This window comes from Parasteatoda tepidariorum, chromosome 3 (assembly GCF_043381705.1).
Source record: "Parasteatoda tepidariorum isolate YZ-2023 chromosome 3, CAS_Ptep_4.0, whole genome shotgun sequence".
In the NCBI taxonomy this organism is placed as follows: Eukaryota; Metazoa; Arthropoda; class Arachnida; order Araneae; family Theridiidae; genus Parasteatoda; species Parasteatoda tepidariorum.
Window position 1 is genome coordinate 90,818,476 of NC_092206.1, and position 21,439 is coordinate 90,839,914.

At 30.8% G+C, this 21,439-nt stretch overlaps 1 protein-coding gene across 1 annotated transcript in view; it reads right to left on the reverse strand.

Moving 5' to 3' along the window:
- Window positions 1–12,147, reverse strand: part of LOC107452715 (uncharacterized) — a 107,222-nt gene extending 95,075 nt beyond the window's left edge. The window contains exon 1 of the mRNA XM_016069285.3: window positions 11,777–12,147. Within this exon, the coding sequence (XP_015924771.2) occupies window positions 11,777–11,885 (109 nt within the window). The 5' untranslated portion in view covers window positions 11,886–12,147. The remainder of the gene's footprint in view (window positions 1–11,776) is intronic.
- Between the last annotated feature and the right edge of the window lie 9,292 nt (window positions 12,148–21,439).

The following is a 21,439-nucleotide window of genomic DNA, read 5'->3' on the forward strand; positions in this document are numbered from 1 at the left end:
AATTTAATAATTGTGTTTAAACTTTTTTAATTCGTTTAAAAAGTTCTCGAGACATGGTGAAAAACGCAAAAAGTTAAATTAACGTGAAGAGGTAAACTCAGGACCGCTCTTCTGACCAAGCTATTGGGCTAAAAGCTATGTTTGTCCAAAAAAAAAGAGGGGTTTTGTGTCTGATTCCGTAACTTAGAATATCTTCTGCTCTAATTACTTAACATATTTGAGGTCAACCCCTCGAACCATTAAGATTGAGTTCTAGTACGAAAAGATCCGAACATTAAATCAAAAATTATTCATGGTTTTCTTTTTTTATTCGCTGTACAAGACTTAGAAATCGTGCAAGAAAATTGTTAAGTAGTGACAAAATAACTAAAATTATGCTTAATCTTAATTGTTTTGTTGTCACTTTGGGAATTGTGTAGAGCCAGGATTTTTTGGTTATATTTGTTACTTTTTTGCTATTTAACTTGCGGTCGAAGTTAAACTTAATTGAATAAACAGCAGTTTTAAAAAGATTCGTTTTTTTTTCTTTTTGCAGAATGGCTCAGTTTTTAAAAAAGTCCAGCGTCCTGAAAAAAACTTACAAACTAGTAGGAAAAATTATTAAATTATCAGGTCTGTTTGTTCACCTGAAAAGATAAAAACCTGTTAGAAAAAACATTTCATTTTTAGCTTGTTTTCTAATGTAATAACAGTCTATGATGACTAAGACTTACTAACAATTGTTCCCGACAAAGGAAACAATTTCATACATTCGTTATAATGTTTAATAAGTTTTGGTAGCCAAGGTTCTTTAATACTCACGGAAACAAGCGAGAAATGAAATGGTTTTGCAACCAACTTATTCTCTTTTGCGAGACCCTGAAGTATATTTGAAAACTCATCTCTCTACTTTCTTCAATAAATAATAAATGATTTCTGTTTAAGAGTGTTCAATAAAGAATTCTGTTCTAAGAAATTTAATTCAGGAAACTTAGCGGCACATTTTCGAATGTTTTCACAAACTAGAACTCAGGAAAAAGAGAGAAAAGTGGTAGTAAAGCCATTTCGGGATTTAAAAATAAGTAAATGCTTTTACTTTTTTTTAATTATGAACTACCACCACTATTTTATTTTTGTTTTCTCAATTTAAAAATAATTCTTTATGTGCTTAGATTAAGTCAGTCATATGTTATGTCATTTCACTCCTCGAGAAAACAAGGTAAATATGAACTGGATTTACTACTAATTTTTTTTTTCTTTTCCGAATAATAAGCAGCGAGAAGCTTTACTTCCTGTTTTTCATTCACGTGTAGGTCAAGCATATTGACTTGGTTCCAAATGTTCCGCTTAGAGTTAGTAGTATAATAAAGTAATAGAGAATTAATAACTAACACTTTCAGGAATTCGACTAATATCTGACCTTTATTCTAAAAGCTTTCCCACTAGAAAACGACTTCAAAACGGTTTTATACATGAATTACTTATGTGTATTGGTAGACACAGTAATATATCGAGTTACTCTAAACCAAGAATCATATTAAAAAAAATTAAGTTTTGCTGCCACTAGGAAAAATTTGCTCACAAAGACAAGTTGGCCTCTTTGCTTTGAGGCTGTGTACCCATAATAAGTTATTTAACCTATTAAACGCCAATGTCATAACTGCATACAATTTTGCATTATGCATAAAATATTATTTTTATATTTAATATGGCATTAAAATTCATGATCTCTGTTAATTTCTTAACTGATAAATTTAACCTGAACCTTAACTGAAAAATGCACCATATGAACGGCATGGCACTTTTATTTCCTGGGCCCATTGTCATGCATTTGGTGGCAAAAATCACTTTATAATTTTTATCTCACTTTTGTTTTCATCTTTACAATCAATTCAGTTTTAAAATATTATGTAACTATAATTAATATAATATATAATGAGGAAGTGAGGCTGAAACATGCCGGGACAGTTTAGGATTGAAAAGATTTTGACCCTATCAACATAAAACACAGATGGGTCACAAATTAACACGAACACTTCTATACTTATTCAATGCAAACACTCTTTCGTTTAGCTATTAATGTTTTGAAATGACAAAACTGTGGGCACAATTTGAGAGATCATGCCTGAAGCTTTTAGAAAATGTGCCCTTTTACCCAAACAAAAAGTATATGGACTTCAATGAGCGTAAGCAATTTTTTTAAGAATGAGACGCACCTTCTGTCAAACTTCTAAGACTGCAGAATCCATAACATTTCGGATAAAAATAGAAATGGCGAATTTACGTGATTGTCGTGGGAGAAACAAATGTCTAAAATTAATAGCAACAACAATAATAATAATTATATAACAACAATAATAATAATATAAACTACTCTGAAATCATCCAAACCTTTTACTCAATTTTGACTATTTTATTTCAATTGAATATGACTTAAAAAGGCTGATTTTGATCAAGGAAATATGATACCATCTAGTATTTTATCATGCATTGCAATCAATATTAGACATTCTTGCCTTTAAAAACATGCGATCCTACTAAATGCAAGATTTGAATACAAGTATTTTACCCCACGCTTTGCAGATAAATGTTAGAATTTTACCCTGGTGTTGCAGATCGATATAAAAGTTTCTGTTTCTGGGTTGGTGTGTATCTCGTTTCTCTCTTTAAAAAAAAGGTGAAAATACTATTTTTCTTTCACTTTAACTCACTGTTTCCACTGAAAATATCCCTTCATTATAGGTAATATTTTTAGTTTTTCGAACTAAAATTATTAATTGATTTTGAATTTCTAAATAAATACGAAATTGCTTATCACTCTTTCTTTTGTGTGTTCTAAAATTTAGGAAGAACAAAATGAATAATATATTCAGTATCCATGTTTTCGAGTGAAATAATGATATGACAAAGCACCAATCAGGCGTGAGGTTTTCTCATTTTTTTCCTATGACAATCGTATGAAAAATGCGACAAAAAATGAACTGACAGATATTTGCAATACTATCGTTTCTATAAAAAGCCTTCTCGTGACAAGAACAAAAGAGGTAAAATCAGATGTTTTCCAAATCAATATAAATTATTTTTAGAATCATTCTTTCTAGTGGTCTAACTTTGGACATGTCATTTCATGTATCTTCTCTATTCTGTCGACATAAAAGCCTTTTACACCGCATGAAAAGCACAAAATACAATATCCACCATTTTTTTGAAAACTTGTCTCTTTGCTGTCTCGTTACTATTTATAGTCATTTAATATTGATATAAATGTGAAGAAAAATTTTTTTTGAAATAAGCTGCATTAAACGTGATAAATAAGTAAAATAAAAATATGTTTTAAGATATGTGTTCTGAGAAACGTAAGTACATTCATTAATAATACATTCTGTTAAATCATTAAGTTGACACTCATAATGAAAAGGTACAGTACTTTAAAGTAGTTTCAGTACTTTAAAAAATACTGTAGTACTAATAAGGCACTGTATAGGGGAAACTGTATTAACAACTGCTTTATTTAACGATACGATTTAACTATATGAAACAAAATTAATGATAGCCACTGTCCACAAGGCGACTAAATATAACAAATTGCGAATAACAAATCGTTTGTCAGTCGCCTCCTCATCGTCACTTTCTTTCGTCTAAAATACACTTCATACACATATGGAAAGTGAAAAGAGGCGTCATATTTTACTTTTTTTTACTAACGAAAAGAGAATAGTACTGCTCAAGCAAGAAAAAAAATTATATGATGTGTATTGAAGAAGTATTCGCTGTACTGGTTCGAAAAATTTCTATTAAGATACACGAAGATGCACCACACCAGTTTAAGCAGGTGAAGACACAATGAAGGTAATTAATGCAAACCGGTGAATAACAACTCATAAGCTCGCTGAGAGATTCGCATGTTCATTGGAAAAACCTTCATCTCACAGCCCCCGACACACGGGTTCCTCATTTTCTTATGGAACGAAATTTTTGCCCTCGCGTTGACGTCTGTCGTCAAACGTCAGGAAAATTAACCAGTTTTAAAGCTTGGTGGTTGTCTTTCTACAACAAATGATCAGGTCTCTACGAAATTTTTCAGACGGTGAAAATTTTTTTTCAAAAAAGGTCCGAAATCACCTGTATCAATTTTTTTTTCTCCAGACAAATTTTATTTCACACAAATTTTATACACGTAGAATACCAGATAGATGATAAAAAGTATTGGAACATAATGGATAATATATGTTTTGACAAAATATTTATTCGCAATAAGAAAATCACCTTTTACTTTCAGAAGAAAAAATTACTTTCCAAATTACCCAATACATTATATTACGCTTGTTATTAATCTTTCCTTCGTTTTAGAAATAAACTTTTTAATGTTACCCTATTTTAAGAAATATATGACATTATTAATACTAGCAGTTTTTTTTAATCATTTAAAATCTTCAATTTTTGAAAAAGCGGTCGCTGTTAAAAATGCTGCAGCTAGCAACTGACAGGCAACAAAATGTCCCAATTTTACCCCACAATTTGATATCCCCTCTGCGGAGAATCAAAATTGGGATGGCATGTCTTCGGATCATCCTCATGGATGTTTCATAGACCGTCGCCAATAGCCCATTGTGAAGTTCTAGTGCGACGTAAATAAAACTACCTACCTAATTTTACAATGTGCGTAAGTATAAATTAAATTTCAGTTACTTCTTTCAAATCCTAGTTTCCGGTAAAAGAAGAGTAAAAGAATCGTTTAAGGGGAATCCAAAACTTTCTTTTTCGATTTATATCGTCGACAGACATTTTGATAGATAGGTATTGCGACTTTTTTATCTGTATCCGCGGATATTTTTCCTCCCGCGGTTAAAGATAAAAAAAAAAGTGCAAAAATAGTATTTGATAAAGCACTACAATGAAAATGAAAAATTCCGAAAACGTTTTTTAGAAGGACATTTTCATCAAAGACTAGTAGAGGAATAGTTATCATCATTTTATAGATTGAGTCATCGGACTTCGTTTTTTCCACTTTGTAAAAACTATTTCTTTTATTCCTCCTAGTAAATGGTTTTATAACGCTACGTTTGATCTATGAGAGGTCACAAATGTTCCCCTGGGTTAAAAAATTGTCTATTGTTCGTTTTTTTATTATTTTTTTTATCCAGAAGCGTTGTTTAAATTGAAGATGCACTTGTTAATTGCGTAATATAATACTCTTTCAACAATTTTATAGTACAATAAAGAATTCACAAAATTCTGTCATTTAACACTTATTAATAATTGGAAATATAATTTTATGAAAAGCATGATGCTTACCCAGTAATAACTTCGCAATCAGCGTTGTGTTTATTTTTCAAAAAAGTCAATATTTTCCACCAAAAGAAAGAATATCCTACTAACAAACTATACAATATATTATAGTTTTATGTAAAAACCTTTTGTCAATTTGTTAATCGTAATGAAATGAATAGTGAATGAACCTGGGTTTAAAAAAAAAAATCTTCTGTACTCGAAAAAAAGTTTTAGCATTAGGAATACAGATTGCGTGACTCAATTAATAGGAAATAAGTAGGAAGTAATTTTACTCGTTAACTAGTACAGAGATTGGTGAAATAATCGCGCCTTTCATGATAGAAACATAAAACTTGGTAAACATATTAAGCTTTCATTTTGGATGGGTGGCTATCTCAGATTTAACTTAGATCATAATAATAACGTCGAACATTCGAAATTGCGGGATTTAAAAAATTTTGCTGCCCTCTTTTTAGTGTTTTTTTTTTTACGTTTTTGATAATATCAATTAAAGAAATGACAAACATTTCATATTTTATCCTTGTTTTCTATTTTAATCAATATATAATCAATGAATCAGTCTGGTTTCCCGACGATAAACAGGTAGTAATACATTCAAAGTATTATGCTTATTAATGTATGCCATTTTTAATAATATATCAACAATAATATATATTTATTTAAATCAACTTTTGTATGGTAATTAATGCTGAAATAAGTGCAATGGTATGATAATATTTTTTTGTGTTAGTAAATAGTTTATATTGCTTATATTGTGTTAATGAATAGTTGTGTATATGCACATTACAAACTAGATATACACAATAGAATGACATAAAAGCGTAACATCAGCAAGTGCCATCTGGTAGTGGCGTCCTCAAATGACTTTTATTGATTAAAATAGAAAGCTATATGTGCAAAATATCCAATGTTTGTCATTTCTTTAATAGATATCATTCAAAGTCGCCAAACAATATTTAAAAAAGTGCTCCCAAAATTAATTAATTCATAAAATTTGATTTACACAAAATATGTTATTAATTATACATGCCGTACATTATGGAAAAATGGAATAATATATACTACTAGCGGGCTGCGCCCCCTGATCGCCAACCCCCGAAAATTGCTACACAATCTTATATGGTTTTGCTTGGCAAACCAGCTCGCTTCGCTCGCTACTAACTTAGGTACATCGCAAATGCACAAAATTCTAAGAATTCAAAACAATCATTCAAATCCATATAACAACTTTTTTTTTAAAAAAAAATTACTTCTTTTTAGCAAATACTAAGTCATTAAAATAAATTTGAATTCAAATAAATGACATGTAATTCGTTAAGCCTATTAGAAATGTGCTATAGTATAAAATCTTAAAGCGTAACAACACGACTGAGACTCATTTTTCAATGAATTATTAATAACAATAATAAAACTAATTAATTCGTGATAAAAATCAAAAATCGTCAAATAAATTCGTAATAGTATATAAACTCGTGAAAAAAAGCGCTTTCGACAAAATACTAAAGTAGAGATCTATCGACAAAGACTACTCACTTCTGCCTAGCTTAATAGTATTAGGTTGCCGCAGCTGATAGGGTGAATTTCGGAAGAGATCACATTTGGTGAGAATGCTCTCTCTGGTTATTTCAGTTTCCGTTTTTAAAAGCGCTATATGTTGAGCCACCTCAGCTAGATTTGGCATGTGACATTTTTAGCTGCAATCATTGGTCAATTTTCTAGCGTTGCCATTCGGGGAGTTGTAATGAGGCTTTTTTTGGTCGCCGTGTAATAGAAATATATATGTAGATTTTTAATGTAACAATCAGTTTATCATCAAAAAGATTGAGAAGTAATAGTAGGGTTCGGTGAGCGAAGCGAAGAGGTAATGTACATTACCACAAGTGACATAAATTGATTAAAATAGAGAACTGCAAGCACTGAATAACAATTTTTCCCCCATTTCTTTAATAAATATTGAAAATTGAGGGGGAAAAAATGTTTAAAAAGAGCGTAGAAAAATTTTTCAGTGATAGCCATTTTGAAGGTCCTCCATTATTTAAATCTGAGATGGTCTCTTATCCAAAATTAAAGCTTCATATGTGTGGTATAATTCTTCCAAGTTTTCTGCTTTTATCATTAAAAGCGAGATTCATTCATATGTTTCAACAATCCACCGCACTAAGCGGAACTTTTAACAGTTATTAAATAGAGCACAGTTTTTTATCGTATTAGCATTATTATTTTTTAATTTTAAAAACTTTCAGCATAAGTATTAAGATTTATGTGTCTGGCAGCATCTGTTCTTTCTCCTTCTCTCTCTCTTTCTTTGTTAATTTTGACATCAACTTAAGCTTGAGTTTATAGAAGAAATATTTCAAAAGATATATTTTTTAAAGAAGAAATATTTTTTAAAATATTCAATCCTTTTTACCCATGCAAAATTTGCATCGACGAAAATGAGCCTAAGAAATTAAAATATTTTTACCTTTTCCAATACAACTGTAATGGGATACCTGCTAGTGACGCAGTGTGAGTATCTCAATCATGATTGATTTTTGAAATCTGGCATTTGTTTACGTTAGCAACTGTTCTTTCCGATCGATTTCGAGTAAGCCAAACCCATCACGTATCAATTCTCTTTAGCGACGCATTCTAAATTCTTACACAAAGATTCTTTCTCAAAGATTTCAATTCTTTCACTATATATTATTTGCACTGAGATTTAGCACAAAGACGAAGCCAAGAACATGAACAAACTAATTATGCATCGAAGTTACCAGATACACAAAACAAGAATATATCATGGTTATACAATAAAATGTATGGGCAAATAATAAATCTAAGTTAAGTAAATGAAGACGACGAGAAAGAATTATATTTCAACTCATTCGATGCGCAGTACGGCTCTATATTTAATTAACTTATCGTTAATTAACATTCTAACTTATATACAGGAACTTAGCTCAACTTTAATACGCCATTTTACTGATAAAGATTAGCTGACGTCACAGATCACATGTGTGGGTATGGGAGATCTTCTTCTTCTTCATGAAGTGCAAGTACCCAATTAAAAAAGCATTCTCATATAAATACAGCATTCCTATAGAATGATTTCAAAATTGCTGTTATTAAAACTAGAAAAAAAAAGGAAATTTCCCTTTCTCATTTCGGTCAATCAGAATTTTGCATCGGTAAATATGATTTTACTTCTAAAATTCTTTCAAACTGTGTCACCAATTTTGCCATGTAAAATCTATCATTATATTTTCTGCTAAAAGAAAGATTGTTTACATAGAGTTAGTATATAAGTGTTTCCCTATTTTTAATCACTATAGGCTAATGGTCGGTCAAATTTTTTCTAGCGAGTTTTTTTTTTACTTCCTAGCTTACATGCTTGAATGCCACTAAAATTTTGAGTTCAACATTTATGTTTTAATTTATAAATCTTGGAAAAACAAATTATTGGCATCGAGATCGAAAATTCAAATCAAAACAAATTGTTCACATCTTGAGGATTCAATAATTTAAATGTAGATATATGATATATATTAGGTGGATATATATTTTTAAATTTTGTCAAAATAATCTAGTTTCAAGAAAAACTTTTCTAGTTTAATTAGTAATTTACTACCAGTTTATATGCAATCTGTCCTAACAACTATACAAGTTGACAGTCAAGTATACCTTACCTGATTTTTCAGAAAATTTGATATTTAAGTTTATAAACCGTGATTTATGAATTTCTTCTTCTGAAAATGGTAGTAATAATAAAATTTACCCTTTGCACACGAGGCTATTTCAACGGTTAAAAAAAGCAGACTCGACCACTAAACATTTCTTACAATATATAAAAATATAATGATGGTGTCGCAGTTATCCATTGTTTGCCCATGCATTTTTATTGGCCGGGAAAATCACGTGGTAGGATTCAGTTTTTCCTCATTCATTTCCATGTTGTTTTGGTTGCATAAACTTTATGAAAGTCGTAAAGGTATTGTTTTTCTATAAATATTTTTGTATCCCTAATTTAAAGATGTTTTCCTGTGCTGCTATTATTACACTTTTAATTCAAGAGTTTAAAACTAAGAAAATTGTTTATTATTATTATGTAATTAAGCTCTAGATTTTACGATAAAGTTAATAAGAAAATCTTATCTTATTAACTATTTTACAATTATTATTTTTGTGCAAAAACATTAACATACTCTTATAAATTACAGAAAGAGATCTGTTTAATGATATAGAACTTAACGATCAGCTTCATGCTCAATGAGATGCAAGCAAAAATAGTATTTAATATATGCACTCGTTTGGTAAGCGAAAATATTAATATTGAAACCTCATCAAATTTGTTTGAACAATATGAATGTCATTTTAAAAAAATGATTACTTAGAAAAATTACTTCTGTTCACCCATAGATCTAAATATTTATAATACTAACAGATAATAATATTTGGAAGTGGAAAGTGGAGGCACAAACGTAAGCAAACAGAATTCCTTTTAGTGTATATGTTGATAATAATCAAAGTATGAAGCGCCGGCATTCTATAGAATGCCTAGGCATTGTATATAACTATATAATGCCGGATGTTTTTGTGCAAGGTATGAAATTTGAGAAGTATTACATGCTTTCCCTGGGCATTTTATATAATACCTAGGCATTCTATAAAATGACAAATGCTATTTAGGCAAAGTATGAAAAAAACGTCCTGATGAGGTTATGTAAATGATGTGCATTTCTCAAAAATAAAAATTTTAATCTGAAAAAATAATGAGAGTGCCATTAAAAAAAATCTATTCAAAATGAGTAAAAAAAAATGAAAGTTGTACAAAGCATAATTTATGCATTTCTTTTTAAGGGAAACGAAATTTCCATATATAAAAAAATACGAAATTAACCTACTTGTTGCAACATGGCAGGCTTGGATAACATTTTGAATTGCATTTCATTACATTACGCGAAACGAATCGGAGATGTATTTTATACTTTGCCGGTTTCTCATTTGCCATTCTACAGAATGCCTAGGAAATGTGGGAAATATAAATCGTTTCATACATTGCCGACTAGTTTCAAGCATTGTATACAATGTCTAGGCATTCTATACAATGCCGAATTTCAAACTTGACCGGTAACATTTATATGAATAATTTAAACTTCAGTAGAAGAACTGCTTTCTGCCAAGAAACGACAATTATTGCGAAGCAAACATTGGGGTTGGTGAGCGGGAGTGAACAGGAGACTTAGCCCCCTAGCTACAAGATTAAACCCATTGTTTGCACCCATGACATATAATATCCGCAAGCTACTGAAACGAAGTGGTTGCTAAACATTAAACATATAAACAGTAGTAAAGAATTTGCAGTTTGTAGTGGTGACTGATAGTCACTACTTGAGTGCAAAGGGTTAATCAGTGTCATGAAATACAGTATATAGTAATGACTGTCATGAAAAAGACTTTGACATATTTCATGAAGCACTTAATTTTTTATAATTATAAAAACAAGGTAAAATACTTTGACGCAAAACTTCTTTTTTCTTTTCTTTCAAGAACATGAAAATAATAAAAAGTTGCCGAACGTGAATGAGGAAAACAAAAGTAATATGAAAAAGAAAATGTAGAGTTACTACCGAAAAAATAGAAAGTAGGGATGGAAAACAAAACTCGAAGATCTGCAGTGGCCGAGAGTGTAGCAGAAAACGGGAAATAAAGGTGAAAAAACAAAATTAGAAAAATCATTGGGGCTTAAGAGAGAGATAAATCCAAGCAATATGTCTCGGAAATTATTTCCCTCTCTCGGCCACTGTGTTTTTATTTTATTTTATTCTCACTAAAAAAAGTTTGAATTCTTTTCTTTAAATTCGTTTTCTGGACATTTATTTCCGAATAATACGATATGTATATGTAAACGATATGTATGAATGAACCCAAAACTATTTCTGGAGATGAATGCATTTTTTGCGAAAGTTTGAATTTTTGTATTTAACTCCCCAATAACCCATTAACAGTTATTTGATTTAAATTTCCGCTTAATTTTACATGCTTTTTGCACAGCACATCAATGAAAAACTTAATGGAATAGCATGTCACGTCGAAAAACACTTGATTTCTTATATACAGTATTAAGGCTGTTTTCAATGGTTAAAAAAAGGTATTTTATTTGCAGCTGCCTAGATTTCACATATATTATAGAATTGAATTTCGCCATTCCACCAGATTCCCTTTATAAATTTGGAGTTAAACGTTTTATTAAACTATCTTTTTATTCATTTATACCTATTAATTATTATTATTATATCTGATTTTAATGCAGTTCTTTCAATTAGGCTTTTGGGACCGCTTGCAACTATTTATTAATCTTTTTAGTAAAATGGTTGTTAAAAATAATTTTATTGTATTATCCAGGTAAAAAAAGTTATCACATTAAATTTTAAAAATGAAAAAAATTACATTTATTAAAAGCTTCAAAAAATGTGTCTCTTTATACGAAGTTCTAAAGTTCAAATAAAAAGTAAAAATTACTCACGATGTCCAAGTTCAAGGAGAAGTTCGTTGATGGGCCGAGGGCTTACGGGGGACCCCTCGTTATGATGCCATAGCAACGAGGCGGTGACCAACACGGCGAAGAAAGCCATAACCACTTCGCCGTTTATTTTAACTGCTTCGCTACAAGTCTTCTATTATGAAATCCATTTTTTTTAAAATCAATTTGAAACTGGAAAATTCCTAAATATTTTTTTTTAACTACGGCATCACAAATTTTATTTTTAATTTATCTGTCAAATGTTTGCCGGTGTTGTTGAAATAGCAAACGACATCAAACAACGCACTAATGTCGCTTTCACTGCGGCAGAGAAACCAACTGACGGAATGTTCCTTCGGTAACCGCGGGAGGGCGCTTTCGTCAACTCTGGGAATTGATCTTATTGTGAATCGCTGTCATAGGATTCCTTTAATTGAGAGCTGGTGGCATTACGAAACGTGGGAAAAACAATTTAAAAAATTTTTCTATTATTCTTTTGTATGGATGAATTGAAAAAACTCATTCGTTTTTATTAAATTTCCACTTTGGAATATTTTTTTATGAATAAGTCTGCTGCATAACATAAATTTGATACATAAATATAGTTTTGCGTTTCTCCCGAAAATATTATTGGTCTGCTGATTCCGTCTTTTGAAAACAGAAACTGTTTTTGAACACGTGAAATAAAAAACACAATTTCAGAAATTGATTCATAAAAGAACTATTATGGGTTAACAATCGAGCTCTTTATTATGGGCCCTGATCAGACCCACGGCTTAGTGCCCCGTATAAGTGTCATTTAAAATTTTAAAAATAAATAAATAAATTTATAAATTTACAAAATAAAGTTCATTTTTATACTAGTTAATATTTTATTTACCTTATTAATATATTTATTCAAACTAATATTTAATAAATAATTATCGATAATGTATCGAATCTAACTATATATAAAATTCTAATGATGGTGTTGCAGTTTTCCATTGTTGTCGTTGCATTTTTATTGGCCGGAAAATCACATGGTAGAAACCAGTTTTCTCACATTAATTTTCAAATTGGTTTGGCTGTCATCGGCATAAAATTGATATAAGTCATAAAGTTATTGTTTTCCTATAAATATTTTTGTTTACCTAATTTATAATTTTTTTTGTATACCTCTAAGTATTTACCTGTACTGTTATTATTACGTTTTTGATTTTGTTTGATTTCCAAATTAAGAGTTTAGGAGGATTGCTTTTTTTTATTATTATTATTAGAATAACATAATTTTACGTTACATTTTAAGATAAAGTTATTTAAATGGGTGTCTGATCTTATTAATCGTTTTTCAATTATTATTTTTTGGTGCAAATTACATTAGTATACTATTATAAATTGCTGTTAACGATATTCGTTAAATGATTTAGAACTTAACTTTCAGCTTTCATGCACAAAGTAATGAATGCAAAAATCGTACTTAAATTATATCCTTCCGTTTGGTAAGCAAAAATATTAGGTACTTACGTATTAACGCAACCAGGCCAAAATTCGCATAAATCGCCAAATTTGGCGACCCTACTTACGTCAACCCTACGTGTTATACGTGGTTTTTAACAAAATAATATAAAAAACTGTATTTGTTATGAGAAATAATGCACTATGTGATGTCGAAATAATATGTAATCTAAAAGGTTATTAAAATATATGCTTATAATTTTGTTTGTAAAATACTTTGTTTTATAAAAAAAATTGATTTCAATTTTTTCTACTTACGCCAAACTTGGCGATTTATGCGAATTTTGGCCTGGTTGCGTTAATACGTAAGTACCAAATATTAAATTACAGTTGTGAACTCACCAAATTTGCTTATATCAATGTACTTTTAATTATGAATGTTATTTCAAAAAATAATTACATAGAAAAATTATTTATGTTTACTTATAATAATTACTTACTATTAGAATAATCACTTAATTCTTAATGGCATCGTAAGAGAAATATTTGGATGTTTGAAGAAGTGTTCTTTTTAGTACATATATTTTTAGTTGAATAATTCCAACTGTTTTGTGCCAAGAAACAACAATTTTTGCAAAGCATACCTCGGGATGGGTGAGCGTCAACAGGACGAGCGGTTAATTCTCACTTGGGCCGGATCACGCTATTGGTCGAAAATGACATCACTGTGGGAACGGAGATGTTGGCTGGTGTTTGTATGAGTTTGGCGACAAATTTCGTATGCACACTTGCTCGCTCGGAATTTATTTATTCCTTGCAAATGTTTACTTAATAATATGTCGTCGTTAGGGTGGGGAGATAGGTAAATGTCCACTTCAGCATTTCAGACAATATTTATGTTTTAATTGATTTAAATTCATCAAAGCTAAAAACAATTACTCATACATCGCAATTTAGTTGTGTTATGAATAATTTTAAAAACTTCATAATCAAGCAACACGTAAATTTAGTTTAAAGTAATGACCAAAATTCTGGGCTAGCCTCCCCCCCCCTGCATTTCTAGAACAGCCCCAGTTGCTAATGACGTAAAAGCAGTATAGCTTAATTTCACTTACTTAGATTCTAATAAAAAATTACCACAAAACTGTGCAAAATATGAATATTGTCTTTATTACTCAACATTAATACCACGTGTAATTAGAGCGTATTTGAAAACTAAATATTAAATCTGTCGCCAAATCAAGATCTGTCGCCAAAATACTATGCAATACACAGTATATCCCTTCCTCAAACAGTGATGCCATTTTCGACCAATAGCGTAATCCGGCCCAAGTGAGAATTAATCGCTCGTTCAACACGAGGCTTAGCCCCTCTAGTATGTTAAAAACAAATTTAATTCAAAAACTTATCAATTAAAAAATGTATAAGGCAGACTTTAATATATGATGACAGAGTTCTTTTACACGATGTGAGAAATATGTGACGACAGAATTCTTCTGAGAGTATTCCCCACTTCCGGAAAAGGAATCCTGGCTAAGGAAGAGTTATAGATTAAACGAGATCCCGGGTTTGAGGAAATTTTTTCTTCTTCCAAATAGTTAGTAAGTCCACAGAACGATGCACAAATAACCCTGTTAAAACGAATAATTTCTCCTGAAAATGATTTTACTTAATCTTTCAGAAAAAAGTATTCAATTGTTTGCAAAAATTCCACTCACTCTTTCGGTTTAATTTGTTCAAAAATTGTATTTATTGCTAATCCCCGTCCCGCCCCCAAAGGGGGCATCCCGGTATCAATAAAGACAAACAACAAGATTTTAACAGTAAAGACAAACCGGAAAACAATAAAGTCATCCGGGAAACAATAAAGACAAATAATCACACATTAACCGTTTGCAAGGGTAAGTGCGATCTAAAACAGATGAAAAGAAGAACTTCACTACATAATAATACAATTTAGAAAATTCGTAAGTAGTTAGTCAAAGGGGTCCCAAGAATAACAAAACCTTTATAAAGATGGTGTGCAAATAAACCACACAATTTTTGAAAGAACAGCTACACAAGTATATATCTACACAGCATGTATATGAATTAAAATGGTGAGTTGTATAACAATGAAACTGGAAAGTGAAAGTGATGTCTGCGTGAAAATATTAACAGATGCATAGATGATATCAGTTACAGTAAATGGTATGGAGTTGGAACTTATCCCAATGGTTTGGAATATCCCCTCGGCGCGTAGTAAATGGTGACTTATGCACGTTAAATCTGTCGAGTCGCAAAGTCCTCCACGTTCCCATAACAAATCAATACCTCTGGGGGTACTGATCCAGGAGTTTCCTTGTCTTCTGGATTGGGTTCAAAATTACAAGGCTACGGAGATGAACATTAGTAGTCGTAAACCCAAAATTGGGTCGGCTGTTCAACATAAAATAAAATGGTTTGGAATAGCTCTAAACCAGGTCCTTGAAATTGTGCAAATGATCCATTAACTTTGAGACAACCATTGATGTTTTGTGCCTCATCTTTGACACACTCTCTCGACCTTTTTCAGCGAAATTGAGCAAAAAATAGTATAGAAACAAAGAAAAAAAGCAAGTTTCTAATATGTCTTGACAAAATCACGCGAGTACAATAACTTAAAGAAGATATTGCTATTCAAACCATTAGATTATGAAATTATTAACGCCCATGTTCTTTTCCAAACGTTTGGAAAGCACAGAATCTGATAGTGATGGCAAATCAACGATTCATCTACTGCTATCCTCATGGTTCGTTATACGTCGAAAAAATTTAATAGTTCAGTTAGACCAATCTGAAAAATGAACCATATTAAAATTAGATCAAATAAGATATTATAAGTAGTAAACCTTTTTTACTACATTTTTTAGTTTATTTTTATATATACTCTCTCTTTCTCTCAATTGTTACTTTATTACCACATTAAATAAAATGAGAGAAGGTTAAGCATTTACAAGCTACTACAAAAAGACGAAAATTAAAAATTGAAATCATAGTTACCGTTTCTGCAGTTTCGTTGGTATCATCGCCCTATTAGAACGGTCGATGTGTATATTCGATCGATTTCTTTCAAAATTTATATTTTGTTACTTTAAAATTACGTAGTTCAAAGGGATTACATTTTTTTTGTAGATTGCAATTCAAAAAGTTTTCGATCATAATGAAGTCAAATAAAATAGAAAATTTGCTCCTAGTAAAAATATCTGTGGGCTGAACGAATTTCCTAATTGTGTGAAATAAAACTTTTTTTATTTATTTAAATAGCTTCAGCGATATGGATGCACGCAAGAAGTGAAATTAGATTAAGCGGCTCAAAATTTCGACTACTCTGCTGAGTGAACCATAATTTGCAGACTCCCCCACCCCATATTTTTAGAGTTAAGAATGAAAGATCTTGTTATAGCAGTGTATATTTTTAAGGAAAATACGTTTTTGCACCTGATTCCATAGTTTAAAATATCATTGTCCGAAATTAAATAGAATATTTAAGGTCAGGCATTGAATTATGAGGATTTCATTATGCTGCACTCCAAACATTAGATCAAAAGTTATTAAAGTTTTTTTTCTTCGTTAAACAGTTAACTAAAAATAAAAAAATAAATAAATAAACATTTATGATATTTTAATGTGAGTTTTTCTTCCATTCTATTTTTTTGTAAACTTTTAATAACCTTTGTTCGAATGATTGGATCTTTCCANCTAGACGGCGTACTCGAGCGTTGCGATCGCGAATTGTTTTTCTAGAAATATTTTTGTATACCTAATTTATAATTTTTTTGTATACCTATGTATGTAGTATTTTGTATGTAGTATTTATCTGTACTGTTATTATTACGTTTTCGATTTTGTTTGATTTCCAAATTAAGAGTTTAGGAGGATTGCCTTTTTTTATTATTATTATTAGAATAATATAATTTTACGTTACATTTTAAGACAATGTTATTTAAATGGGTGTCTCATCTTATTAATCGTTTTACAATTATTATTTTTTGGTGCAAATTACATTAGTATATTATTATAAATTGCTGTTAAAGATATTCGTTAAATGATTTAGAACTTAACTTTCAGCTTCATACACAAAGTAATAAATGCAAAAATCGTATTTAAATTATATCCTTCCGTTTGGTAAGCAAAAATATTAAATTATAGTTGTGAACTCACCAAATTTGCTTATATCAATGTACTTTTAATTATAAATGTTATTTCAAAAAATAATTACAGGGAAAAATTATTTATGTTTACTTATAATAATTACTTAATATTAGAATAATCACTTAATTCTTAATTAACATCATAAGGGAAATATTTGGACGTGGGAAGTGTTCTTTTTAGTACATATGTTTTTAGTTGAATAATTTCAACTGTTTTATGCCAAGAAACTATAATTTTGCAAGGCAAACATCGGGATGGGAGAGCGTCAGAGAACAGAAGGCTTAGCCCCTCTAATATATTAAAAAAATTTAATTCAAAAACTTATCAATTAAAAAATGTATAATGCAGACTTTAATATACGATGACAGATATTTTTCATATGATGTAAGAAATATATGTTGACAGAATTCTTCGAGAGTATTCCCCACTTCCAGAAAAGGAGCTAAGGAAGAGATACTAATTAAACGAGATCCAGGGTTTGAGGAAACTTTTTCTTCTTCCAAATAGTTAGTAAGTCCACAGAACGATGCACCCTGTTAAAACGAATAATTTGTCCTGGAAATGATTTTACTTAATCTTTCTGAAAAAAATATTCGATTGTTTGCGAAAATGCCACTCACTTCGAAAGAATTTTAAAACACTCTTTCGGGTTAATTTGTTCAAAAATGGTATGGAGTTGGAACTTATCCCAATGGTTTGGAATATCCCTCGGCCCGTAGTAAATGGTGACTTATGCACGTTAAATCTGTCGAATCGAAAAGTCCTCCATGTTCCCAAATCAATACCTCTGGGGGTACTGATCCAGGAGTTTCCTTGTCTTCTGGATTGGTTCAAAATTACAAGGCTACGGAGTTGACCATTAGTAGTCGTAAACCCAAAATTGGGTCGGCTGTTCAACATAAAATAAAATGGTTTGGAATAGCTCTAAACCAGTTCCTTGAAATTGTGCAAATGATCCATTAACTTTGAAGCAACCATTAATGTTTTGTGCCTCATCTTTGACACACTCTCTCTCTACCTTTTTCAGCGAAATTGAGCAAAAAATATTATGGAAAGAAAGAGAAAAAGAAGTTTCAAATATGTCTTGCCTAAATCACACAAATGCAATAACTTAAAGGAGATATTGCTAAACAAACCATTAAATCGATTATGAAATCATTAACGCCCATGTTTTTTGCCAAACGTTTGGAAAACACAAGATCCGATAGTGATGGTAAAGCAACCATTCGCAAAATTTTCGTGGTTCGATTAAACCAATTCGAAAAACTAACCATATTAAAATTAGTGCAATAAGTAGTAAACCTTTTTTACTACATTTTCTAGTTTATTTTGTATATATTCTCTCTCTCAATTGTTACTTTATTGCCGTATTAAATAATGTGAGAGGAGTTTAAGCAGTACAAAAGGAGAAAAATTAAAAATTGAAGTCATAGTTACCGTTTTCTGCACTTACGTTAGTATCATCGCCCTATTAGAACGATCGATATGTATATTCGATCGAATTATTTCAAAATTTATATTTTGTCGCTTTAAAATTGCGTAGTTCAAAGGGATGAAATTTTTCTTTGTAGATTGCAATTCGAAAAGTTTTCGATCATAATTAGGTCAAATAAAATAAAAAATTTGCTCCTAATAAAAATATCTGTGGACTGAACGAATTTCCTAATTGTGTGAAACAAAACTTTTTTTAATTTATTTAAATAGCTCCAGCGATATGGATGCACGCAAGAAGTGAAATTAGATTAAGTGGCTCAAAATTTCGACCACTCTGTTGAGTAAACTATTGAGACCATATTTTGCAGATTGCGCCTCCCCTATCCCATATTATTAGAGTTAAGTATCCAGGATCTTGTTATAGCAGTGTATATTCTTAAGGAGATTACGTTTTTGAACCTAATTCCATAGTTTAAAATATCACTGTCAAAAATTAAGTAGAATAGTTAAGGTCAGGCCTTGAATTATGAGGATTTCACTATATTGCACTCCAAACAATAGATCAAAAGTTATTAAAGTTTTTTTTTTCGTTAAACAGTTAACTAAAAATAAAAAACATTTATGATCTTTTAGTGTGAGTTTTTCTTCCATTCTATTTTTTTGTAAACTTTTAATAACCTTTGTTCGAATGATTGGACTTTTCACATACTAATAGCCATCTCAATAGTTCAAATGATTGGTCTCAAATGTGCTAATAAATTGGTGCTAACAGTACTGTTACGAAATCAGACGCAAAAACGCTCTGTAGATGAGTAAACATAGATTTTTTCCTCTAGATTCGAAATCGAATTCTTGACAAACAAAATATGATGAGCACCGATGGTTCATGAGATAGAGCATTCGCTTTCCAATGAGTCGAACCTGGTTCGAATCCAACGATGGCTGGTTGATATGAATCCGCATCCGGCTTGCACCGACCACAGTGCTTATGTGAAATATCCTCAGTGGTAAACGGATCATGGGTTAGAGTCCCCTTTGCCGTCAGGCTAATCGTGGGAGGATCTCGTGGTCTTCCTCTCCATGTAACGCAAATGCGGGTTAGTTACATCAAAAAGTCTTCCACAAAGGCAAATTTCTCCCAGTACTTGATCCAGGAGTTCCCTTGTCTTCTGAATTGGGTTCAAAATTACAAGGCTACGGAGTTGAATATTAGTAGTCGGAAAACCCGAAAATTGGGTCAGCTGCTCTACGGCTATAAAACATATATAAAAAAAAATATGATAAAGTCATGGTGGCCCTGATTCTAGAGAGCTCGCCTGCCAATGAGGTGAACCGGGCTCGAATCCCAGCGATGGCTCGTCGATGCGAATTCCGCACCCGACTCGCACCGATCACAGTGCTGACGTGAAATATCCTCTGTGGTAGACGGATCATTTGTTCGAGTCCCCTTGCCGTCAGCCTAACCATAGGAGGTTTTCGTGGTTTTCCTCTCTATGAAACGCACATGCGGGTTAGTTCCATCAAAAAGTCTTCCACAGAAGGCAAATTTCTCCCTATACTTGATCCAGAAGTTCCTTTATCTTCTGGATTGGGTTTAAAATTGCAAGGCTGCTGAGTTGAACAATGACAGTCGTAAACTCAAAAATTGAGTCGGCTGTTCAACGATGATTATAAAATTAAGAAGAAAAAATTAAAATATTTAGGATATACTCAGTCTGGAAAAAAAATTTCTGACTGTTTAGACAGGAAAGCGGGTGAAAGTTTTGACTCTATAATCACACCAAAGAGTTTAGCGAAATTTTTTTTTTACAAAGGTAGTCTCTAAGTCAGAAATTTTTAGAGCATATATAGAATTTCTGTAAACATATTTCTAGGTACTTAACGAACATAACCAATTGATTATGTGACCTGTCATAAATTGACAAAATTATTTTAATTCTAATTAAAGAAAATAGTACTACATTATCTCAAGAAAAAATATTTTTTGAAACAACGGAAATTTCGCAGTAAAACAGAAGCCCTTAATATTAATTTCCCTACTTGCTTATTTCACCATGCCTCTTGATAACAATTTAAGATAATCAATTATTTTTTCACATAATTATTAAACTAATTTATCCAAAAATAATTCCATTCAAAGAAACAATTTCAATAATTTTTTATCATTTTATTTCTTAATTTGAAAAAATAATTCGGAAAAATTTTTGAATGGTAACGAATGGAATGAATAGTAAGGAAGTTCGTACCTTATTCTAAATGATAAAATGTAAACGAAATCGGTTGAATAGTTATCTGAAAATTAAAATTAAAAAAAGGACTTTTGAAATGTTCTATACCTTAAAATTCAAATTGTTTTCAGCCATTATAAAATAAAGTTATAAAAAATAATAAATAACTGTAAAAAAATTTTTTTTTGCTTGGACTTATCTTTGAATAAATTAGTTCGAAGAACTTTTGATTCGCTTAAAAGTTCTCAAGAATTTGAAATTGACATTAAGCGGTCGAAACTTTCGACTGGGACCCTATTTACCGAATTGCAATAGTAGGTAAAAAATCAAAATCCATAATTAGAAGAAAAAAGATGAAGAAGAAACCTATTTATAAAGTAAAAACAAGTTTTTGTGT